The 25,260-nt window shown below is 42.4% G+C and overlaps 1 protein-coding gene across 5 annotated transcripts; it reads left to right on the top strand.

Annotated features, from left to right (window-relative positions):
- Nucleotides 1–1,538: 1,538 nt before the first annotated feature.
- On the top strand, nucleotides 1,539–25,260 carry LOC113030110 (phosphatidylinositol-binding clathrin assembly protein-like). 5 transcript variants are annotated; one of them, XM_080307212.1, is made up of 19 exons: nucleotides 1,539–2,403; nucleotides 8,462–8,604; nucleotides 11,972–12,047; nucleotides 12,442–12,544; nucleotides 13,645–13,738; nucleotides 13,836–13,947; nucleotides 14,393–14,499; nucleotides 15,908–15,949; nucleotides 17,722–17,807; nucleotides 18,330–18,393; nucleotides 19,775–19,908; nucleotides 20,147–20,244; nucleotides 20,472–20,585; nucleotides 20,697–20,727; nucleotides 20,868–21,009; nucleotides 21,997–22,020; nucleotides 22,394–22,450; nucleotides 22,630–22,749; nucleotides 25,098–25,260. In XM_080307212.1, the coding sequence occupies exons 1-19, from the start codon at nucleotides 2,274–2,276 to the stop codon at nucleotides 25,110–25,112; spliced, it is 1,692 nt and encodes a 563-aa protein (XP_080163338.1). In that variant the 5' UTR covers nucleotides 1,539–2,273; the 3' UTR covers nucleotides 25,113–25,260. The 5 variants fall into 5 exon arrangements, with proteins under 5 accessions (XP_080163338.1, XP_026037026.2, XP_080163339.1 ...); XM_026181241.2 differs by having other exon boundaries at nucleotides 18,291–18,393; XM_080307213.1 differs by lacking the exon at nucleotides 15,908–15,949.

The raw sequence follows: 25,260 nt of genomic DNA, 5'->3' as shown, positions 1-25,260 counted from the left end.
CATCCTCTACCAGACACTTTTGGTAGCCGTCAACGAGCTTCTGGCATAACTCTGGCGAGATATTTGACCACTCTTCTTGACAGAATTTGCAGACCTCGTTTAAATTGCTTGTTTTCCTGGCACAGGACTGGTCCATAGATTTTCTATTGGTGTGAGGTCGGGGCTTTGGGAAAGTCATTCAAGAAGGGATCATTGTCCTCAATTTGAAGCTGATCATTGTGATCATGTTGGAAAATTCGGAGGTAGCTCCCCTTCTCCATTAAACCATCCACTTTGCGCAGTGTACCTGTACCACTGGCAGCTAAGCAGCCCCAGAGAATTATGCTACCACCACCAGCTTGACAGCTGGTGCATTGTTCTTAGGTTTGAAATCCTCACCTCCTTTACTCCTCCAAACATACCTCTTTGTCATTGTGACCAAATAGCTCAACCTTGGTCTCCTCTGACCATCAAACTTTTTTCCAGAGGACGTTTGATTTGTCCATGTGAGCAGCTGAAAATTCAAATAGAGCTTGAAGGTGTAATTTTGGAGCAGGCACTTGCCTTGCTTGGTGCCTTCTCAGTCCAGTGATGTAAAACACACTTCACTGTGGACTGCGGCACTGCTGTTCCACAAGTTTCCAGCTCACAGTAAGCTTGCTAGTTCCTGGTTGAGGGTGACAGTTTGTGTCTTCTTCCAGATCCTGGCAAAGTGGAGATGGTGACACATAAAAACAACTTTTACTTATGTACAGTAGTTTGAACCAATGATTTTTGAATCCACAGAAATTAAAATAAATTGACAAAACAGGGACAGAGGTTCCTGCAGGGTTTAAATTTTAGCAGTGTGAATATTTTGTGGTCTAGAGAATATCTTCTAAAGCTTTCTGGATAACACAAGGAAATATGTTTTAAGCTATTTAAGTAATACCCTCCTGTGAGTTATTTTACCATTATGAGAACACTGTTTCATTCCAGGAACTACATTTCACTGTAACGGTGAAAAGATATTAAAGCAAAAACGATTACTTAAAGCCCCCTCATAGTATTAAGTTAAAAACTGGAGGTGGAATATTGGTGGGGAATTATTTACAATAAACGTCACCATCTGGTTTTCCTGGGATTTAAAAGCACAAACTAAAACACACGGGGTCAGAGGCACCTTTTCATAGGAGGTGTTACAGGAATAAAACATCTTTTTGTGTGTTGTTATTATTAGTGGTTTTTCCTCACTATGTGTCTACATTTCATTGGACAGCAGATAATCAGCGCGAGTTTGCACATCACACTCTTGTGCTGTCCGTATGCACTAAGGTGATAAACCAGCTGATGCTTTTCTCTCCTTGAAAAGCCTTCTGCTTTAAGATGCCCTCCCCGGACTCGAGAAGTGGTCCAATCGCCCTCGTTTCTCAGTCACCTGATTCATGTGCTGCCATTTTACACACAAGTTTGACTGACAAAATAAATAAATAAATCAGAATTGGCCTATCGGAAACCTCAGCAGAGAAATACACCCTTTTGTAAAGAAGATTAAAAAGACTGGGGATAAAAATCACAGCGGCTGAGGTTTCATGCAGCCAGCGCGGGGTGCTGTGTGCGAATCAGAGAGGCGCTTGCAGTCGGATCTGTGCACACGTTCAGAGGCGATACCGGGTGAAGAAGGAAAAGGGGAGGGAAAGGACAATGCTACAGCCCGTGTCTTTGAAAAATTAGTCTTCAGTCATGGTGATGCCGCATAGATTTCATAATCATCGCCGGCCGTCTTTCTATCACTGACATTGCTTTTTTGTGATTCAGCGCTCTGGCACGGACTCTGCGCCGGCATTTCACCCTCAGCAGCGTCTATTTCAGGGATACTGTAGATTATATTAATACACTGACCAGCTTTGGATGCAGGCCGCTCTGACAGGCTACACCGATTTTCTTCTTTTTTACAAGCAGGTTGATTATTTCTGCAGCTGGGCCACCCTGTTGCCCTGCGCTGGATTTTTGGATGCTTCTCTGGATGTGTGACCGTTTAACGCTTTATTTGGCCGCCGCATGAATTCTCCCACCGGATCCTGGTCCGTGTACGCTGCTGTCCTCCACCACCACCACCTGCTCCTCCTCTTCTCCCTCCTCTGGCCGATTCTCACAGAGGGCACTACCCTCCTCCTCCTCCTCTTCCCTGCCGCTAAAGACATTTTGATCGTCCTCCCCGGTTCCCCCCACCCGGACTCGACCATCACTCCTCCGCCTGCCTCCTCATCCTCCTCCTCCACCACCACCACCGCCGCCTCCTCCTCCTCCGTAACATGTCGGGACAGTCTTTGACCGACCGGATCGCCGCCGCACAGCACAGCATGACCGGGTCTGCCATCAGCAAAGCCGTCTGCAAGGCCACGACGCACGAAGTCAGCGGACCCAAGAAGAAACACCTTGACTGTAGGTTAAGCATACCATCACTGCTTACTGTATAGATAGGCAGCCTGCATGCATGCATGCATCAAGCGACCAGCATCTTTTTCCTCACAAAGGGTAGCTTGTATAAACAGCATTACGCTCCCCCCTCCCACCACCTCTCTCTCTCTCATCCGGCCCGCTTATGTTCACAGCTTCTTTAATTAGGCACCGTTACATTCCATTAGATTAAAACGTGATTTACGCAGCAGCCGAGCGCACACAGGCTCCACCACTGACCATCAGAGCAAGCGGAGATCTTCTTCGTCTCTCTTTTTTTTAATATAAGGCGAGAGGGGGGCAAGCCAGGCATTATCTGTGCATGTCATTCAGGGGAAATAGGCCACTCTGGTATAAGCTAATCATATTGCAACCAGTGTAGGCCTATCCATTATTAATGCCACTATCAGGAGCAGCAGCAGCACTGCTGGAGACTCTTCAGTACAGAATGTGCGTTATTGTGCAACATTTTTCTGCCATGCATTCTCGCTGATAAATGCGCTGCTGGTCAGTCCTAAAGGTGCTGAGGACCCTGTCAAGGTTTTAGGAAGAGCAGTGCACTTTTTCCACTCCCCAGCTAATTGTCTATGCAATCAGTAGCAATGATGCACACAGTGATAAAGAGGATTTCTCACATGTGGATTGCATCAGTGATTATTAGGTGGCTGTTAGGTTAGGTGGCTTTTCTGCCTCACTATAATTACTTGACATGATCAATAGAGAGCATGGGTGATCAATGGCACTGCCAGTCACACTCACATGCAGGCAGACAGACAGCAAGACAGCGAATCTGGAGGAAATGTGGATAAATCAGTCAGAGAGAGACCATGAGGCAAGTGGCCAAACAGCCAGTCATCCAGCTACACACCCACCCACCCAGTCAGTCGGTCGCCTGGCAAGTTTGGCAGTGGATTGGTCAGTCATGTCCACAGCAGAGGGTATCATTGTGGATTTTGGGCTCCCTTACAAGATATGCCACCAGGCATTTCAGTGTAATATATCTAAAGAGGGCTGCCTCACTAAAAAAAAAAAAAAGAAGAAGAAGAAGAAGCAGGAAACACCCAGTGGGGGCTCAGAAGCAGGTTTCTCTGAGCATTTACGATGAAGGAGCCCTTTTGTGACTCTAGAGCAGGGGTGGGCAATTCCAGGCCTCGAGGGCCGGTGTCCTGCAGGTTTTAGATCTCACCTTGGGTCAGCACACCTGAATCACACGATTAGTTCGTTACCAGGCCTCTGGAGAACTTCAAGACATGTTGAGGAGCTAATTTAGCCATTTAAATCAGCTGTGTTGGTTCAAGGACACATCTAAAACCTGCAGGGACACTGGCCCTCGAGGCCTGGAGTTGCCCACCCCTGCTCTAGAGTAATTCCTGCTGCTTTGATTTCATATTAATCTTACCTCGATGGTGGCAGGCGCTCAGTGTTAATTATTAAGTTTTTTAGAGGCTGATGTTTTACGCTATACACAGTTTCACACATCCTTGGAAAAATAAGTAGAAGAGAATCAAACCTACTGTAGGCTCCACGTTCAGTATCGCCGCAAGTGCATCAACAGACTGGCACCGGTGCTCGTTTGTTATTGTGCTCGCCACAGACGCCCCAGTTTTATGAGAACATTGGACTCCTGCAGATATTAAACGACAGAAGGTCATCCACCTTCAGCGCCTGCCACGAGTGGGTGTATCTCAGAAACTAGTAAATGTCACTTAACTCAAGGGTGAGAGCAGAAAATCTTAAAATAGAACCGGAGCATTTACATGACAAATGTCCATCTGTCAAGTGGATTATAAAACAGTTTTTGTCACGACTCACAAGGGCAGAGAAGTTTCTCTCAGAGTCGGTCAGTTTATTCTGGTGAAGGTGGTTTATTCTCCTTTTCCACATTGATACGACTCCTTTGTAGATTTGATTCACTCTCATGGATGTGTGAATCACATTTTTTAGTTAAATAAGCAATTTTGTACTGAAGCCATTCAGATGCAGCTGTTCTAATAGATGCCGCAATAAAATACTTTCTATTTCCAGCTAGAGAGCCTCTCTAAGCCAACATCCAGCACTCTCTCTCATCCGCATTAGGGCACACTTTTAAGGTTAAGGAGGCGATCCAGGAAGGAAGTGTGTTTGTCATCAGGCGGTCAGTGGGCCTGAGCCTTAATTTGACTGAGAGGACCTTGGTGGGGAAGTGAATAAAGAATGCAAAGAAAAGGCAGTGAACACAACTGCTCTCAAGGAGCTTCTGATGAGTCAGCTGTACAGGACTGCGTGCAATCACAGGTCTCTTTGTTCAACCATCAATGCATCTGAGACTCTTTTCTAACCAAACCTGCGTGGTAAACTCAGGTTATGAGAAAACGGCGGACATTTGGTTTGTATTTTCAGATAATGCAAAGCTTATTATAAAAGCTCTCTGCATGGAGGACACGAGCGAGTGGAGCAAACTCGGTGTGGCTAAAAGAATACAGAGCTGCCGGGAAGAAACTGTTCAGATTGGAAAGAAAGAATCTGTTAAAATAATCTGAGGTTAGTTTGATAAGCAGAGTTAAAATACACTCTAGTTGTTATTGAGCCACCACAGCAGGCACAGCATAGAATAAATGCTACGCACAATAAATCTATTCAGAGTGACCAAACCCAGGCCTCCTTTTTTTCCCCCCCTCTTACGGGGTCATGACCTTGCCGCTGTGGTAGGTGACTTCAGTGGCAAATGTTCATCTTTGATGACCCACAGCAAATAATGAGCATGACACACACACAAACACAGGGTAATGACATAGTAGAAGAGTAATCAGGCTAAAAATTACCTTCTGCCCCCAGAGCACAGTCAGCAGTGGTATTCACTGTATGATTTCTTTGCTTGTGCGTCACTGCTGAAATGCTGTAGCGTCACGTTGTAGATTTATTCAAAAAGAAGCTAATTGTGTCGAGAATAATTATCTGCCTTTTTTGCTCCGATGTTCTTCGCTTTTGGCCTCTCGGCTGGATTCAGTGAAAGGCAGCAGCGAGAAAGAGGAAGAAGTGACGACAGATGAGCAAAAATACAACGGATGACGGGGCTCAGCCGCACAGGCGGTCAAACAGAAGAGTAATATACATGAATCCCCCCCCCCTCCCCGCCACGCAAGGCTTTAAAACACATGGGAGGGAAAAAAAAGTTTTTATTGCATTTTAAAGTAAATCTCTCTTTATGAGCTCAAATCCCTTCAGTCATGCATACTTTAAAACTCTGCTCTTACATTTGATCCTAACCAGTATTACAGGTGTCTTAAATTTAGCGCCGTGTTGTCGTGTAATCGTGCAAACCTTTGCACGCTTGCAGCATAAATCTCACTTCTTTTTGTGTTCTTTATCTGCATTTTTTTTTCCTGTGTGGATTTCGGCTTATCGATAATCCCAGCTGGCAATCGTGCAATCAATACTTCATCATCATCATTGTCATCATCATCACATCCCTCTGGCTATTTGCACAGCCACACATCGATGGTTAAATCCCAGCTGATGAATTGTCACCCAAAGGAACAAATAGATTGGGACATGGAAATGTAGTAATTACCCTACTAAAAGTTAAATATCTCTAAACCTCCAGTGAATTAGTTAGTGGTTACTCACAGGCAGTGTAAAACTGAACACCTTTTGACCTTGTCTGCTGTTTAGTTACAGCTTGATATAGATGTTTGGGTTTTTTTATATTTATTTATTTCTGAATTTCCTAGGATCATCCTTCAAGCTCTGCTTTTGAGCTCAGCTACCTCTAAATATGAGGCAAATATGTGGTTATTTTTCCACTCTGTTGCCTCATCTTACATCGTTTTTATTCAAGTGTCACATAAAACTACTAGAAGCTCTAGTCCTTGCAGTTTAAAAGCCCATGAACATAAAAGCAAACATACAGGGTTTCAGAGAAATGGTCCTAATTTAGACATGGAATGCAAGAGGCACACATTAAGGATTTTAAAGGAGGAATTGAGGATTTTATTGTTGCGTATATATACATATATCTATTCAATATGCGTTAGTTTGGGAATTGTTTCTTGTGCCAATTTTATTGCTTCCTGTGCATGTTACATTTTCTGCTTTCAGATGTAGGGAGTGGACAGACCTTTGGCTTATATTTGGCCCTAAAGCAGGAGACCAAATGTCATGACATTAATGCAGCAGAGTTGAGAGTCTGACAGTCTTGGCTGCGTTCGTAATTCATTGTAGGCCAAGCTGGATGAGGTGACAACCTATAATCAATACTTTTACACTTATTATTGGCTGTGCTGTTCCTGCTGAGGCTTTCGCAGTCGAAACTAAAATAAAATAAGACCAAGCTGAGTTGGATCGAAACATCAGCTGCCGCTGGTCGCTGTTGCTTAGGGTGTGTTTCGACATGCAGTCAATGGTTAGTCAGGGTGCGAACCGGGACTCTTTGGTATCCAGCGTTTCAGTGGCTGCAGAAAACCTCATCAAGCTTTCAAAACAAAACACTGATAACCTCTGATCCTGCAAAAAAAAAAGAAAGAAAAAAAGAAGCAGATCTCAGAAACCAAACAGCTTTCTCAGTATCTCAGCACACAGATGCTCCCCCGTCTGCCTGTGACTACACTGGTTTTCTCTGATTGCACAAGGGACTCTTTAATTTAGTTCCTTTCATTATAATTGTGCGACACACTTTTGTTGCTGGTGTCTTGTTACCAAATTCAAGTGAAACCGCGGATCGTCCTGATTTCACACTTCTCATCTCATCTGGTAACATTTTAGATTCATTTCTTCTGTCTGTTTATCACTTTTGGTCCCAGTGTGTGTTTTACCAGGATTAGCTGAGACCCTGTTACCAGCTGGCCTTTAAGCAGCCTGCACAATCTGACTTTTAACAGCATCACTGAGAATTTGATGCAGATTGTTTATCCAGGAAAAAAATCTCCAGCTTGCTGATAAATGTCACTGAGCAAATAGCATGAGCTATATATTATGAATGCACTCTGTATAGTGTGTTTATAAAAAAAGGTTTTTTTACTGTAGAAATGCCCCAAGTCAAGATAAGAAAATCTGTCCCTGAAGATTTTAACAACCTTTCGTTTACAGTAATTGAACATTTCAGAATCACATAAGTGGATCTGTAGGCTATGCAGTCTGTAATGCACTGTGTAAAACATGTTTGCACCATTTTACTAGAAGCCTGCAAGTCTTTGTGCTTCAACAGATGCCAAACATACTTTGCATTTTGCTTCTGAGCCCAGTTCCTTAAAGAATGTAGGGCAACATTCCTGCAACCCATCCCAGCAACACTTCTTATCTCTATTTAATTATTTTTGTTGTATCTACAAGACTGAGCACAAACAAAAACCCCACTCCTCTGTTTCCCTGCCAGTTCTCAGATGTGAACACGCACATGCGAGCACACACTCGACCTGTCGTTTGCCAGACCTTTGAGTCTGACATACAGCACCGAGCTGTTTTTCCCCCTTTTTTAAAACGTGTTCCACATTTGCTTTAAACGGCCAATTTACATTCTAGATGCGACTCTCGGATGTTAACTGTTGGGAGGGTGGGGGTCATCTGTTTTAGTCCATCATCGCTAACAAAGATGCTCGGGAAGAAAACTCACAGTCAATATTCATCATCACTCCATTCATCTGACAGTTTTTTTTTCCTAAATAAAATATGTGTCGCTTAAGTTCATTACGCGGGAATGGAATCGACCTTGCAATGTACCTTTCCATCTTCTGAGTTGATATTTTATTGATATTTTTGTAGAGGAGGCTGGCAGCGTTGCTGAATTACAGTCTCAGATGTGCATTTGGAGATACATCCATCTATAGAGACTATATCATTCATCGATATCATTAATCCATCATTTGTTCATTGAGGCGAGATAAATGCACCGGTCAATATGACTTCAGTCTGTGTGATTGTTCACTCCATCAGCAACTGTTGCTTTTATTCACAATGACTTACAGTAAGTGAACAGGCGGGGTTGGAGTTTATTTGTGTGTTCCTTCACCTTGCTTTCACACTTTTCTCCAGATTGTTTCATGGGTCATCTTTTTTTTGTCTCCTCCAGACCTGATCCACTGCACCAATGAGCTGAACGTCAGCATCCCCCACCTGGCAGACACACTGCTGGAGCGCACAACTAGCAACAGCTGGATTGTGGTTTTTAAAGCGCTCATCACCACACACCACCTCATGATGTACGGCAATGAGGTGAGTCAACCCGCATCGACGTATGGATGCCCGGGGAAATTCGGAGGATGTCTGTCCCCTCTGATCTTGTGACAACAGGAAAATTATTTGTCATCCTGACAAAAAACGCTTGTTTTAAAGAGATCTAAAACGCACTATGGTGCTTCTAAAATGATCCGTCTCACTGTTTTTTTGAGGTCAACATTTCCTGAGTGGTGGGACGTGACTTGAAAGGCCAAAATGACTCTGCCGAAGCTCTAAATAAAAATGTAGAAAAGCTTATTCATCTATTTATCAGTATTGCTCTTCCAATAGAAAAAGGCACCAAATAACCTCTCATTACCAGTGACTCCTGTGTGTGTTATCAATTAACTACACAAATTGTCACTAGGCAGCAAAAGATGACGATCAAACCATTTCCTGTACAGTCTAATACTCTGTGAATGAGCACGAGAGAGACTCTGAGCTTGCTGGTGTTTTGATCGATCCTAAATACTTTGTAGAGATTTCTCTCCAACGCACCCTCAGTGAGATTCTTTGAAACCGTGTCTTCCATGTGTCCAGCAAGGACAGATGAAATACTCGGCTGACATTTCAATGGCCAGTATGACAAATCGCAGCGCTCCACTGCGCACCCTGCGAGAGCAGCGACCAAAAAACATCAAACATGTTAAAAGATGAGCTTCTGAGACTAGATAGAAGTGCCGTGGCAACGATTACTCCGGGGACGATGACCCTTTCAGAGCATGTGAGCAACAAAGCTTTCAGTGACATGAGCAGTGACATGATGTTTTAAAAATTTGTCAGGGTTGTTTAAATTGGGCGTTTTTAGCCTGGCTTTTTCCTCACTGGTTTTCACCCTGGCCAGAAAGACTGCGTGTTTACAGGCCTCTGAATTGGCATCAAAGCTTGCTTAACGTGATCTGATCCTTTTAAAAAGTGGATGCTGGAATGGGTTTTGCTGCAAATGGGATATCAGTTAAGGAAAGAAGGGGTTGTTTTGTATTGGTAGTGAGGGCAGATTGTGAACGCTAGATCAAGGAAAAGTCGTATGAATCAGCTCTTAATGTTAAAACACCACAGCGAGCTGACTGACCTGATCCACCCTGGCAACCACGACTCAAATAAACCAAACAAATACATGTAGCTTTTTCCAGAGGCTGCCTTTTTTCTCCATTGAGCTCTTAATTGTCTGCCTGCTTTCAGTTGTTACAGGAAAGTTAATCTGCTTCTTTTCACCCTGGGTAACTCAACCTAGACAAACTACATCAAGCCTGGACATGTTTATGAATGCTGATACAGTTTTCAAGGATGTCAGTGTGTCTGTTTCATACAGTTTCAGGAAGATTATTTCACTGTTTCCTTCTTGGCTGTGAAATTAGTAAAAGGCAAAAAAAAAAGTAGGGCAAGAGCTTTCAAATAAAGACGGGGCAAACGGTCAGTGAAACAAGTAAGAAAGTGAGTTACACAGTGATAGCTAATATACCCAAGTTTGGTAACACTGGCTACTATAAGATGCTAGTCAAACCCGTAGACTGTATATTAGACTTTGTTGTAGACACAGTGATGTCACCCACTGGCTTTAATGTTTGCCGTTTTCAATTTCTAGCACCAAATCACAACAACTGTGGCTTCAAGGTGATTTTTTATTGTAAGGTCAAGACCCTACAATAATGCAAAGACAACAGGAAAAAAAACCCAACAATAATATGATGCGACAGCGGGAAGAAAAAACTTCCTTTTAACAGGAAGAAACCTTGACAGAACCAGGCTCAGCGAGAGGCGGCCATCTACTGCGACCGGTTAGGGGTGAGGGGAGGAAGACAGGACAAAGACACACTGTGGAAGAGAGCCAGAGATGAATAATAACTGATGATTAAATGGTGGTGTAATTTTTGCAGCCTTAAATCTGCTTTTGTGTTGCAGATGTTGTGTTTTTTTTTTAGATCAGATGCAACTTTGAACAAGCGCCAATTGCTAAGTTAGCAGCTAATGCTGACTAGCTTAGAATTTGGCCATGTGCAGGTTAGAGAGTGCACTGCTGATAGCAACCACTGGTTACTAATGAGAAATGTGTTATCCCTGACCATTTGGTGAGCAGTTGCTGGAGATTGTTAGTTGAAATTTGGAGCAAAGAGGTATACAGGGGTTATGAACGCTTTGGGCAACAAGCGTTGGGCATTGACAGCAATTTACACTATATCTATAAACACTCGACAATTACTCACTGAGTGGTGGAGAAGCCTTAAAGCATAGCAGTAAAATATGTGCAAAATATATGGGCAAATGTTGAAGCCTGCTAGCAAACAAAGCAATCACAAGAAGGTTTTTGGTGCAGCACCACGAGGTGGCTGTAGCTCAGAAGGTAGAACAAGATAATTGAAAGGTTGGTGGTTCAATCTCTGGCAGCTCCAGTGTTAGCTAGAAAGCACTTAGGTGCAGAAAAAAATACCTTTTATTAATGGATGAATAAAGCATATTGTATAAAGTGCTTGGAGTGCTCCAGTACAGTAGAAAAGCCCTCTATAAGGACCAGTCCTTTTAGCATTTACCCTCTTTGCAAACCACTTGCCAACTGCTCAGGGAATACGGTTTTCCTAGACCTGCATGACTGAGGCCTTAGCAAAGTGCATACACAAAATGCCAGGCCTGTGGTGCTTTTTCAAATTCTTCTTCCGAGTTTCCGTGGTGACATGAACAAAAGTCTGTCACAGATACAAACTTTGGTGACCTTTAAATTACGTACGAGCAACGTATGTGGATTGAGACATGTGAAACAAACACAAATGGAGAATATAACGTCACATTTGCAGGGAGGTGGTGAATATGAAAATCAAAAGAATCGTGATTTATAATAAATCTTTTAAAAAAACATATAGATGCTAAAAATCGCTGCACGTGTGACGATGTTTGTGCAAGGTTTCATTCATATATAATTATAGGTAGGGTAGATACACAAATATATACATATGCTATGATCTTTACAGTAAGATGCCACAGATATTCTAATTATTGATAACATATAAATACAATAACACTAGATTTTAATTCACTGAAAACACACAGAAAGCACAGATAATATTACAGTGCACAGTAATATTATTTGTCACACTACTGCATTAAAAAGGCACCGAAACAATAAACAGAGTTCAACTGGAAGGTACATTTTATTACTTTTAAATGTAACTTTGCAAAAAGAAGAACTTTTTTTGTCAAACGTTACCTGTGTCACCCAAGCCAGCACAATTACCCTCTGAAAAATGCAGATAAAGCTGCAACATTTGTGTACATACAGGCTGCCCATGTGGCAGTTTGGCCTTGACTTGAAACTGTCAGGCCACAGAAAGAGAGAAATCACTAACTCATTCTTCTGTTCTTTTTCCTTCAGAGATTGATGCAGTACCTTGCCTCCAGGAATACACTCTTCAACCTCAACAACTTTCTAGATAAGGCTGCACTACAAGGTGATTTAATGCCATTTGGCTCTTTGTAGACTCAGCAGTGCTGTACATCTAACAAAATGACTTTATGTCGGACTCTCGCTGCCTCTGTAGCGCTATCAATAAGCTGCTGCTCAGACGGACCAAATCTGAAAAACCTACCGATGACTGTACCCTTTGTTTGTTACAAAGGGTGCGGAAAATTAAAAAAACATGCTTGGTGACTTTTTAATTATATATACAAAAGGAAAACAAGATAAATAAATAAAGTAAGGTAATGCATGAGCACTGGAAATGCGGGTTGGTCGCAAAGAAGCGACTATATTTTTAATTAAAATAAGTGTAGCTTCTTAATCTAATGTGAAAATTGGTCAAGCTGATCAATCTCTAACTGCAGCACCCTCTCTCTGCCCTACAGGGTATAACATGTCAACCTTCATCAGACGCTACAGCCGCTACCTGAATGAAAAAGCCATGTCTTACAGACTAGCAGCGGTGGACTTCACAAAAATGAAGAGAGGGTAGGATACTCTTGCTTGTAACACTTTGCCTGTTGTTTATCCTCTGCTTTACCTGTATAGTAGAAACAGTAAATATATTTTCTATTTTTCCTTAAATGTACATTTATGTTAACAAGTAGTCATTGCAGCCCCAAGTGGCAAATGCATGTCTTGTAAAAACAGTGTGTTCAAAATGGTTTCTATTTTTGTGTCAAGTGGTCTTGTGCCTATGTTTGAGATGAGCAACACAACAGTTTTGTTTGCATATGGGCAGCCAATCAGAAGACAGTAGGACCTTAAAGAGACAGAGCTAAAAGGGCACAGAGAGTAGATGAACTGAGCCTTTGAGTAATAAAAGCTTAGAGTCGCTGTTAGTGATATTCTAGAACAATGTTGAGCAAGAAATTGAACAGCCTTTGATGCTAAAATGCTGTATTAGAGTCAGTATATCATAACTGCAATCTTAAAACATTGTAATTATAAGCTAGTGGTCATAACAGACCAAACAAAGGAAAACAATTACAAGTATTGAACCAACAAAGGATGATTGTGAGGTTGGTTTAGGACATGCGTGAGGACATTTTTACATTTTTCAGTGGGGAGGTCAGAGTGGGATTACATCAGGGTTAGATGAGGTCAGGCAGGACCTTCAGTGGATTATAGTGTTTGCAGATGATAGTGTGACCTGTAGTGAGAGTAGGGAGGAGTTGGAAGAGAGCCTGGAGAAGTGGAGGTATGCTCCAGAGAGAAGAGGAAGAAGAGGAGGGAACAGTTGTAAAGTATGGTTTAGAGATGCCACTAACAAAAAGACCAGAGGCAGAGATGAAGATGCTCAGATTTTCACTGAGAGTGACCAAAATGGACCAGATCAGAAATGAATACATCAGCGAGACAGCTCAGGACGACCAGTTCGGAGATAAAGTTAGAGAAGCGAGGCAGAGACTGTTTGACACGTGCAAAGGAGGGCTAGTGGATATGTTTGATGCTGAAAATGAAGCTGGCCAGGTAAGACAAAAAGAGGAAGACCACAGAGGAGGAAGTTACATACTCTTGATTTTCAGTACATCACTTCCTCTACAGGCTTGATGAGTTCTGCGTGTGTTCTCCTGTGTGATTCTTAGGGCTGATGGTGTGATGCGCACCATGAACACAGAGAAGCTGATTAAGACTTTGCCCATCATTCAGAACCAGCTGGATGCACTGCTGGATTTCCAGGTAAACATCTGCCTTAATCGCTCCAAACCCTTTAATGTAAGCAATTGTAGCTGTCACTTCAATATCTCATCTCTCGTTCGTTCCTCCTATCGTCCAGCCAAACTCCAACGAGCTGACGAACGGAGTGATCAACACAGCCTTCATGTTGCTGTTTAAAGACTCCATACGGTTGTTTGCCGCTTATAACGAAGGCGTCATCAACATGTTGGGTACGCACGACACGGCAGATCCTGAGTTCATCTATCTTTAGTTCGTTCTATATTTATGTGGTAATTTTCCTCTGATGTCAAGATCACAAGACTGTGACTCCATCCAACTCCACTTAATCCTTCTTTAGAGAAAATCAATTTTTCCTCCCACTGTCTTCCAGAGTTAAATTAAGGGCCACTGTGTAATGATCAACTTCTTTTCTTCCATTAATTATTAAGGCAGTGAGGTGTGAGGGTCTGATAAGAGACCATCAGACTCTATGATTTTATTGTAAGTGGGAGTCTTAATGAAAATTAATTTCATCCTGCATGGACAAGAATTGGACAGGCCTAACAGGGAAAATCAGTACCAGATAGATTTTTAAAAGTTGTTTTTTACAGTATACACTGCTGCAGGTCAAAGTAAATTCTGTTTTTGAGCTGTTTCTCGTCTTCTGGCACGCAGAGAAATACTTTGACATGAAGAAGAACCAGTGCAAAGAAGCTTTGGAGATCTACAAGACCTTCCTCAACAGGATGACCAAACTGTCCGAGTTTCTCAAAGTGGCGGAGGTAACGTCCGTTTGTCCTGCCGCTCTTCGATGGAGTTAAACACCTGTAAAGACGATGGGAATATCTATTTGGAGCGAATCTCAACGGCCTTCCTTCCTCTCTGATTTTATATAAATATATTAAATGCTCCTTTCTCATTTCGTCCTGTCACTCAGGAGAAATTTAATCTGCAGAAAAGCGCACTTGAACCTGTTGAGATTTGCTCCAGACTTCTGTTACCCCAGGAACTGATTTACGGTCAGTCTTCTCAGACCTAAACTGACCGCAGATCAGCCTCCGGGAGCTTCTTCTCTTTAATCTTCCAAGTCTCTTTTTTGCACTAGATCTTCTCCTGTTTCTGTCCCTCTCTTGCCCTGGCCTAGGGAGGGGTTTACTTCAAGGCAGTCATTAACGCCAGACTCTTATAGGCTATCAGAGAGACACTCATGTAGAGCTTCCAGTTGAGAGACCCCTCGTGTGCTGCCTGTTCACATGCCTGCACTGCATGCCCAAGCAAGCTCTTTTTCTATCACTATCTCTTTCTCTTGTTCTAATAGCTTAATTTCCACCCTATTTCTTTTTTTTGTTTTGTTAATAAATAGAAGTTTCTTTTATTTTTAAATGGCTGTTACTCCGTTAACAGCTCTTGCTGGGCTTCACAATAAATATAAACAGTTTTATGATCTGTAGACTGCGCAGAGTAATCGTGTACATCTTCAAAAGCTGCCTCGCTGCTTGGTTTCGTTCCCATTTGGAAGAAGGTTTGGGATGCAGCCACTTGATCCCAAAGAAAGAGAGAAAAAAAAGGAAAAAGAAAGAAAGACTAACGTTGACTTTAAGGACCCATTCATTTTACCTGTCTAACAAAATGTGTTTGTCTGTTTGTGTGTCATCTGTGCTCCCCCTCCCCTTCTTCTTTCTGTTCAAAGTCAACATTAGTTGAGTGTCTTCCTTTTGGATGTTTCTTATCTTGCAGTCACATGACCTGTTGTCTGCCCTCTGTGCCCTGCCTGTCTAAACAGTCGTTGTGCTCAGCTTTCATTTCCAACCAGATCTCATCGTGTGTGTATTTATAAGTGTGTGTGTGTACATGTACTGTGTGCGTGTATATATATATACATATATATAGGTGTTTGTATGCGTGTGCATGCGCCTTCCTCCTCTGTTGTCTTTTCTTTGTTTTCCTTTACAGCCACTGCATGAAGTAATGAATGCTTGGGTTTGATTCTTCTTTCTCCCTCCTCCTCCTCTTCCTCTTCTTCCTTCAACACGCCTCTTCCCTTTATTTTTTATTACTATGTGGTCTATTGGGTTTCTTTCTTTCTTTCTTTTTTTGGTTATTCCCTGATTTATTGTTACATTTGGTTTTATTTTTATTTTGCCTCCCTCCTCCCTCCCCCTATCCCTCCTTCCTTTTTTTGTGACACAGCGAGTTGGGATAGATCAGGGCGACAGCCCCGATCTCACACAGGTCAGTCTACATCTCATCTCAATCAGTCAATCAACCAGTCAGTCAACCAGTGTATTAAATCCGTCAAAGTCAGTCCCATAATGCTTCATTCTAAACGCTCCCGTTCCCTACTCACCCTACAGACCTGCCCACACTGCAGCTGCCCCGTTCTCCTCCTCTCTTCTTCACTCTCCTTAACTCCTTCACTTTGTCTCCTTTTCTGTCTGAATCGAGAATAGAGAGGACACATGCAACTAGCCTGAAAGCAGCATTCCCCCCCCCCCCCCCCCCCCCCCCCCGACAATTTTTAGTCCTGTTTTCCTATCTGAATCCTTGCAGAACAAATTTTACTCTAAGGTAAGATTTTTTTAAATCAGTTTTTATGCAGCACAGCCACAAAAGTTTTCAGTCTCTCTCTCTCTCTTTTTTCAGATTAATTTTAGACTGGGGCATATAATATGTCAGAATTTTTTCTGGCAGTCTTTCAGGCATTTTCCCAGTGTAAATATCAAAGCTTGTCTGTTGACTCAAAGGCTTATCATACAAAAAAAAGTCAGCACAACTTTATGAAATAGGCTTTTGTCCATCTAAGCAGTGTTCACATCACTTTCTGAACAGATTATGTCCCTTTGTATTATTAGCTGTGGGGAGAGCAGCGAATGGTTTTTGTTAAATAGGTTTCTGCAAATATGACTTGGATAGGTGTACATAATGCCATCATAAGTACTGCATACTATGCTATGGTCCTTGAATACAGCTTATCCTTTTCATTGGATTTTAACAATGTGACAAAAAAAACTTAAATGGAAAAAAGTTGTTTTTTCTTTTTCTTTTCTACATTTATGTCGTGTTTGTAGTGCTTATGAAGACCTTATATGCCCTTATTCAACAACATAGTGAACCATGCCTTTACTAAGCTCTAGATATGTGTCTGTTTTAATTTTAAACTTTTAGCATATTCTAGATTTCTCTGAAGAAGGATGCCCAGAATTCGCATTTTACTCTCTTTCCCCCTTAAAATAAGTATATGAGAAATCTTTTCTTTGCCTGTTGTGTTTGCCTTGTGTTCTCTGGTGCTGAAATGTAAAGCTCTGGGTGAAAACTGTGGTATCACATGTGGTCCAAATGAACCCATCCATCCTTTTTGTTTTCCAGTAATGAGTGCAGGCCAGCTGTTCGATGTGTATACCTGGTTTTTTCACCAGATGTTTACATTTGACTGAGTTAACTTCCTTGGCTTCCAGCGGGACACAGTTTTGGTGCTTAGCTCCAGTGATTACTTCCTCAGCCAATCAAACCACTAACACATGAATCTCACTGTGGAATCCACAAGTTAACTCTTAAATTTTGGATAGTGATTTTCTTTCTGTGTATGCGTGTGTAAGTGTGTGTGTTTACGAGAGCATTTGTGCACTGCTGGCCTCTGCATGGGCTCGTTAGATGGTTCACAGACGTGTTTGTTGTGTTTCGACTCTGGAGCCCCGCAGCGATGATGCTCTGCTCTGTCCCGACCTGTCAGTCCTGCTGTGGACTCGCTTGCATGATCCAAAGCTAACATGTGCATGCTGGCCAACCAAACCTGATGAAACCAAATGAAAAAAACAAAAAAACAGAACAAAGAGCTGTCATAGAGTAGATAGTGAATTTGAGGGTGATGTCTAAATTTTGCTGCTGCTTTGTGTGTGTGAGAGAGAGATGAAATGAGAAGTGAGGAGAGGAGGGAAAAGCGAGCTAAGTGCCCCAATTTGCCTACTTGCCCATGGTTGTAATCTGCTGAACCCCACCCCCCTCAGGCTCCCAGTTCTCTCCTGGAGGCTCTGGAGCAGCATCTAGCTTCTCTGGAAGGCAGGAAGCTCAAGGACCTCTCCACCGCCAGCAGGTATGATCAGATCACAGACAGGCACCTCAGGCCTGCTGCATCACTCACTTAATGCTACTTTTAAAACTATTATTTCTGCTACAGCTGTTCTTTCCCTTACTGCTACCAGCATTAGCACTACAGCAACCATGGTGTACTGCTGATCTGCCACCATGAATTTTACTACTGCCAGATTTTTACAGTTTCTCTTATAGCAAACATAAAACTTGCATTTTACCTACATGCATCATATGCTGTTGCTTAAATGATACTTACAATCAAATTTTACTCAAAGTTCGTTTCTGATCACTACTTTGAAACATTTCAACCGTGGGTCATGCTGATGGTGCCCAGATAACTAAATGGGTTTTTTTTTTAGCTTTACATGGTGTTGTTAAAAAGTATCAAAGAGTAAAGTAAAGAATATCCCCCCCAAAAAGAAAAAGAAATTTAAAGAGACCTGTAAACCCTGTGTGTGTTTGCGGGTGTGTGTCTTACCTTAAGATCCAGCACCTTGTCCAGTGCAGTGTCATCTCTCTCCAGCACGGGGATCTCTCTCAGCCGCATGGAAGACAAGACGGAGGACAACCGACTGCAGCAACACAAGGTGAGTCAAACCTGTCCACATACTGTGGACAGGTTTGCACAGTTCATACATACCACGTGCCAGAACTATTGCAGGGATTCAACCACAATATGATTGCCTGTGCTTTTAGGTTCTTTTGTCTTCTATGCTAGTGAAACACTCTGAAATCCGTTCACGTGTGTGAACCATGTAGACCTCGGTGTCTTAAGACTTTCTGCCCTCCACACTGTTGTTAAAGTTGAATAGACAAGTGCATTAATTCTGCAGTACAGTGAAATACGCTGTTTCTCTGTAGTGTACAGAGATGCACACAGAATAGAAATGAACTCTCAGTCTACATACTGCACTCCTGCAGTGGAGTTTATTCTCAAACAAACCATCCTGGCCTTTCATTTGATAGTAACAATTTAAAGGAAGATTAACCCTTGAAATACACACTCACTGGATGCTTTGTTATTTATATCTAATAAAATTCTCATTAATGAAACTATTAAACTGGGCAATAATATGGCAGCAACTCATTTAGATGAGTTAAAGAATGTAGACATGGTCAAGATAACCTGCTGAAGTTCAAACCAAGCATCAGAATGGGGAAGAAAGGTGAGGAGACTTTGCATGTAGCATGGTTGTTAGTGCCAGACGGGCACTTTCCCACACAACCATCTCTAGGGTTACAGAGAAAATATCCAGCAAGATGCAGTTCTCTGGGAGAAAATGCCTCGTTGATGTCAGAAGAGAATGACCAGACTGCTTCAAGCTGATAGGAAGACAACAGTAATTAAAAAAAAAAAAAACACTCGTTACAACCATGGTATGCAGAAGAGCATAACACATCCAGCTTTGAGGACAACCTTAATCGCTTTTGGACAAAAGAAGATATGATCTGATCTGGTCTCATAAAACCATGGATCCATCCTGCCTATATGGATGGTTCAGGTTGGTGGTGGTGTAAGGATGTGGGGGATGTTTTCTTGGCATACCCCTTGATACCACTGGGTATTGTTTAAACACCACAGCCTGCCTGAGTATTTATGACTGCAGTGTACCCATCTTTTGATGGCTGTTCCCACCAGCAACTCTAACTGGCTTCTTGAACATGACAATGAGTTCACTGCACTCAAATGGCCTCCGTAGTAACCAGATCTCAATCCAATAGAGCACCTTTGGTATGTGGTGGAACAAGTAATACTAGATGTGCAGCTGACAAATCTGCTACCATGTCAACATAGACAAAATCCTTTGAGGAAAATCGCCAGCACCTTGTTGAATCGCTGCTAATAAGGATTAAGGAAGCTCTGAAGGCAAAAACAAAAAAAGAGTCTGACATAGTACTAGCAAAGTGAACCTTGTGTGTATTATACTAACCATAATCATCTACATTGTGTTGATGTATTCTGTCTAGGAGGACGGTCACAAAGTGATCGACATTCAGACACCTAACGTGTCACCCAGCACCCAATCAGTGGGCAGTGCCAACAGCAGTGGAGGGGCCACAGATCTCTTCTCTAACTCACCTATTGTACCCGTCAACAACCAGTGAGTGTATTGTCTGCGCTTATATATAGTTTCTACAAAGAAAAAAAGTGCCTCCTATCTATACTGCTAAAAAGAGTGTTTTTTGTATTAGTTAAATGTCACAAGTCTATTTCCTTGATCTTATCCTGATATTTTGTCCAGTTACCCTACGTCTTTAGATGAAAGCCTTTAGCCTTTACATTTTTAGAATAAAGTGAGGAAAAAAACTGTGCTTTCCACTCCATTTTCCTTCCTGCAGTGTGCCAAACCTGACTAGTGAGCTGTTCACCCTGCAGCCTAACTTCACCCCAATCCAGACCACACACACTGTGCCCAACAACAACAACGCCTGGGGAGGTAGGACCACGCACGCACACGCACGCACGCACATGTACACATAATCATGTTAACGTACAATGAAGCATGAGAGTAAATTCCCACTCACTACCTCACACACACACACACACATACAAACAAGCACACGCTTAAAGCATGTTATGCTTTGACAATGACAGCTAGCTTCTTCATGCTTTTTGACTCATTTCTTCTCTTTTCACGTTACCATGGTTACCTGTGGACATCAGGTGACTTGCTAAAGCCATCCCCACCCACTCAAATTCACAGTCCTGGAGCCCCGTTGCACTCTGGGAAGATGCTGCCCAATGATTTGGACTCATCCTTAGCCAACCTTGTTGGGAGTGAGTACAAAATGTGCAAATTTTCTCTTCACATTTTCCCTGTTAACCAGTCTTGCTGTGTCTCCCTTTCAACTGATGCTATGTTTATTTTTGTTTTATTTCTTCTCCCAGACCTGCAGTTTGGGGGGACGCCAGCTAAAAAGTGAGTGGGTTTGCCTTACATCAAAAGCCGAGCCGCAGGCAGACGACTGCTGTCGGATCTCTCACGCTGTTCAATGATTTTTGCATCCTCTGTGCACCTGCAAATGCACGTGTTAGATCGTGTGTGTTTTTGTGCATCAGGCCAGAGCTCCAGTGGAGTCAGCTGGTAGAGAAGAAGCCGACGGGTGGTAGTGGCTGGCAATCGAAGACCATGTGCACCAGCACCAACTGGACTCACACCACCCATCCCATGGCACCTGCACCCATGCCCGTTCCTCAAATGGTAAAATAAATGCTACAATTACTTTTTAATTGCCTGCGAGAGTTTGTGCTTGCGTCATCAAGGTCCTGTGGTTGCACTTACACTTCCTCTGACACTTTTTTCCCCCACTTCTGCTGCTTGATTAGATGTCTTCTCAAGACAGTATGGGTGTGAAGGTTTCTGCTTTATTAACAGTTTCTCCAGTCTCCACTTAGTATGGTTGGTTAATTTGGGATTAAAATATAATTTCACATATAAATTTCTGTAAACCAAAGCTAGCTATAAGTGGATGAGGGATCCTAGGTGAATTTCTAAATGGATGGGCTTGCTCCAGCGCGATGGCCAAGAAACTGAAAAGGTTTCTGGCTTCCATGCTGTTTAGTCAGTTGCTTTATCGCTCATTAGTGTTTCCCTACTGGCCGGTAGACTTTACAATGTGATAAGGTAATAAAAACAAAACAGATTTTTCTAGGCGCTTCTGAGCTTTTAAAACTGGAACCCCAAAGCCTCAGCTTTTTTAAGATAATGATAAAAACTGACATTGCGCACAGTTGGATTTTTCTCCCAAAAGTCTTTATAGATGTCTAATAATTGTGGTCATGTGAAAGAGACCAAGTGACCACTGAGAAGATTGGCAGTGAGGCTGTATCCAGCTCTTTCAATGCATCAGTACTTTTGAAGGAGCTCCCAAATGTGTCTGTGCCTTTTGTGCTCCATGCCAACTATCTACACGTCTCTTTAATTCAGTCTGGTTTCATCCTTTTAATTTTGGACTGATTGACCTCTCAACTCAAACTGCTCATTTTCTCGGCAAATGGTTTGGAAAGATGGTGGCACGCCTTGAATGGAAAGTAGATGATTTTAACATGAGGAAAGTGCAAAAAATTCCGCTTTATCTTCTCTGCCTGTTTGGAGAAAGAGAACGGGCATGGCTGTGATTGTGGTATGCGGAACTATTTTAGAGGTCTTTAACTGTTTTTCTTTTCTCTCTTTCCTTTAACTCGACAGAATGGGATGATCTATACTGGCTATGTAAGTTTCTTCAGCCCCCTTTCCTTCACTCCTCGTTTTGTCCACGACATCCTCCAGAACTGCACTGCTTTGCTTTCTTAATCATTTTCCTTATTGTACTGTCTTAGAACTGCCCTTTTATCCCTTGTGGTGTCATCTCGATTCAGTGTTGTTAAACGTTAAAGCTGATTTTGTTTAACAAGATCTTGTAAAAGCCGAATGAATGGGAATATTTATTTGGCATAAAAAAACAAAAAATGACTTTCTTTGAGGTACATCTTTGACAGATTAGAAATTAATTGCCCTAACAGAATTAGCGTTAATTTTAATTTATTTCTTTTGGTCACTATTAAAAAGTATTGTGCATTACGCCCCTCCCTGTTTTTCTGTACAGGCTCCAGCACCAGTGGCTTTTCCTATGACGACACCCCAAGTGCCTGTGTATGGAATGGTAAAGAACAACTTCCAGTCTTATCGTGGTCTTACAGTCAGAGATTTTTAATTTATCCAATAAATACTGTTTATTTTTATTGTTTTGTCTCGGTTCACGTTGCTCTGTTTACTCCCCACCTGTTTCGCTCCCTCATACTCTTCTCCTTCCCTGCCTGCTCTCACCTGTGCTCTGAGAAGCTCCCTCCTCAGATGAATCATCAGATGGGGGGCGTTCCCATGATGCCCCCACAGCATGTCATGTATAACCAGCCTGTCCTGAGACCCACCAATCCTTTTGGACCCATCCCAGGAACACAGGTAACATCAGCCCTCACAAAAACAAGCAGAAATGTTAATGAACATGCCAGAGATCGTGGGGACAAGAGCATAGCATATGGGCACTAATGGGATCATCTCAAGTAGTGCAATGGTTGTACGCAGTTGTGTTGCACAAAGACCAGAGCGTTCTCACTCCCGAGGCGTAACATGTCGACGTTTTGTCACGTCCCGCGGCGTTCCTGAGGAACGCGAAAGGAGACCTTCGACGTTCTTATGGTACGCGGCGGGTTATGGCTGGAATCCAGTGCAATGACGCTCCCGCGGTAGTAGACGTTCCAGCCCTGTATTCCAGCCCTAAACCTAACCTTATCCCTAGCCCTGACCATAACCTTATTCCTGACCTTAACCAGATGATGATGTTAAATAGCGTGTTTCTAAGCGATTTGAAGAAAAAGAGCAAACATCTGTAGGTTCAGTCCATTCGGTTCTCTTATTTCCTCTTTTTCCGAGGTCGTCATTTAGGAACGTGGTGGGTAGCCGAAAACGTAATATGGTGACGATTTGTCACCTAGCGTAAAATGTTACGCTTTGGGAGTGAGAACGGGTACAAAGACACAAGTTTAGTAGTTTTGCCTCTGTACACCACCACAGTGGATTTTAAATCAACCAATCATGATGTGATTGAAGTGTAGACTTTCAGCTTTAATTCAAGGGGTTTAACAGAAAAATTTGACAAACTTTTTTAGGAATTGCAGCAAGTTTTATAGATATTCTCACATTTTCAGAGGCTTCGCATTAATTGGACAGTTTACTGTTTCATGACCGGTTATGCCTACTTCTCTGTTCTTGGACAAGCTTTGAAGACACGATATCTGAAGATGATTCAAAGTGTTGATTTTTCACTGCACTTTAAATATGAGGCCCAAGGAGATGTCAGTGCAAGTGAGGGACATCATCATTAGGGTCACTAGTGTTTAGTGATGATGTAACTGCAGATAGAAGTAGTAGTATGAATTCTAAAGTGCACAAAGCTATACTTTCTCTATACTCTCTCAGATTGCAGATCTGACTTCCCAGTGCAAATGATCCATAGCATACTGCAAGAGCCACCCAAGAGTTTCTCAATGCAAAGAAATGGGAAATTCCTCAACAGTGAAGTCAGTCACCAATGAAGTATATCCTATATATACACAGCATCCCAGCTGTTTTGTGGCTACATCGATGTAGTTAAACGAGCAGGCTGGGGCCGCTGGTTAGCTTGGCATAAAGTGATGCCCCCACAATCCCACAACTTGGCATCAAATAAGAGAGAAAAGTGATTTTCTTTAGGGTTATTGGTGTGCTGTTTTTCTTTTTCTTTGTTTGTATTCTTTTTTACTTTTGTTTCTGCTCTTAATGCTAAGGTAAGCTATCCAACTTCTGTTCACATGCAAATCACATGTCAGAAAATAAGTGCAGTTGTCAAGCTGTGCATTCCTTTGTAAACCATAAATCAAACATGCAGCTTGTCTGGGTGCTTTTTTTGTATTTTTCTTTCTCCTTACACTTGACCAATTACAGATAATCTGACACCACGCAGAGCAATTTTGAAAGCAGTCACAATACAGTAGGGGAAAAAACTGCCTTGTTGAAGCAGCAGCAGCAATGCTATTACAAACATGACCAATAAAAAAACAAAATGTTTAGTAGGTAATAAGGAGGGTGTGTGGATGGAGAAACTGCCCAAACTAAATCATCTGCAAATATTGGACAGCTCTAACATTTATGGTCTTCAGTGCGTAGCTTCTGAGAAAAGCAGATTATTGAAGCAGAAACAGATAAAGGAGAAAACTGGGAAGTAATAGGAGCTATTTAAATGATTTGAGCACATTAACGGGCTGCATTGCACATCTTAAACCGATGTGTACCAGCACAGAAACAACACGGGCAGAATATTGCTTTGGTACAAACACTGAATCTGTGCCTCTTCAAGTCCTCGGGAATAACAGAGGCCACTCGTTCATAGCTGTTTCTCTAGGGGTGATTAGCAATGTTCAAGTAGTGGCTCCATCAAGAATCTCAATGATGAGTCATGTTGTCAGGTAATTTAAAAATTGACCAGGAAGTGTGAAGAAGAAAAAAACAAGTTCACTGCGAGCAATCATCAGCTGCAAAGGTTACAAGACTCACAGGAGCACAAACAATCAAGTATATTTTGACCAATTATTCAAAACATAACAGAGTAATATAATTGTTTACTGAACAATCACCGCTCCGAGGTGCTGTTTTCTTGGCACTGCGGCAGCTAATACGCTTGTCAATAGATGCCTGAACACTTGATGAGCTGTTTTGTTGAACTAAATTACTCTTGCATGTCTCTCACCCCCCCACCACCCCGTCCTCTGCAGATGCACTTCATGTAGGGGATGATGTTGTAACCATGGCAGCAAAGCTGGGAGAGAGAAGGCGAGAGGAAAGAGACAGAGAGAAAGAGTCGGCAGCGAACGCAAATCCAGAACCAAAATCCAGCGCAGGGGAAAGAAAGAAGAGGGCAGAGAGGAAGAAAAAGGG

Source organism: Astatotilapia calliptera, chromosome 10 (genome assembly GCF_964374335.1).
Source record: "Astatotilapia calliptera chromosome 10, fAstCal68.1, whole genome shotgun sequence".
Classification (NCBI taxonomy): Eukaryota; Metazoa; Chordata; class Actinopteri; order Cichliformes; family Cichlidae; genus Astatotilapia; species Astatotilapia calliptera.
Note: the sequence above shows the minus strand (reverse complement) of the source record. Positions and strands in the feature narration are given on the sequence as shown.

Coding starts and splice junctions, on each gene's coding strand:
- LOC113030110 (XM_026181241.2), top strand. CDS start 2,274: ATGTCGGGACAGTCTTTGACCGACCGGATCGCCGCCGCACAGCACAGC. Junction 12,545..13,644: donor TTCACAAAAATGAAGAGAGG/GTAGGATACTCT, acceptor TGTGATTCTTAG/GGCTGATGGTGTGATGCGCA. Junction 20,728..20,867: donor GGGGGGACGCCAGCTAAAAA/GTGAGTGGGTTT, acceptor TTTGTGCATCAG/GCCAGAGCTCCAGTGGAGTC.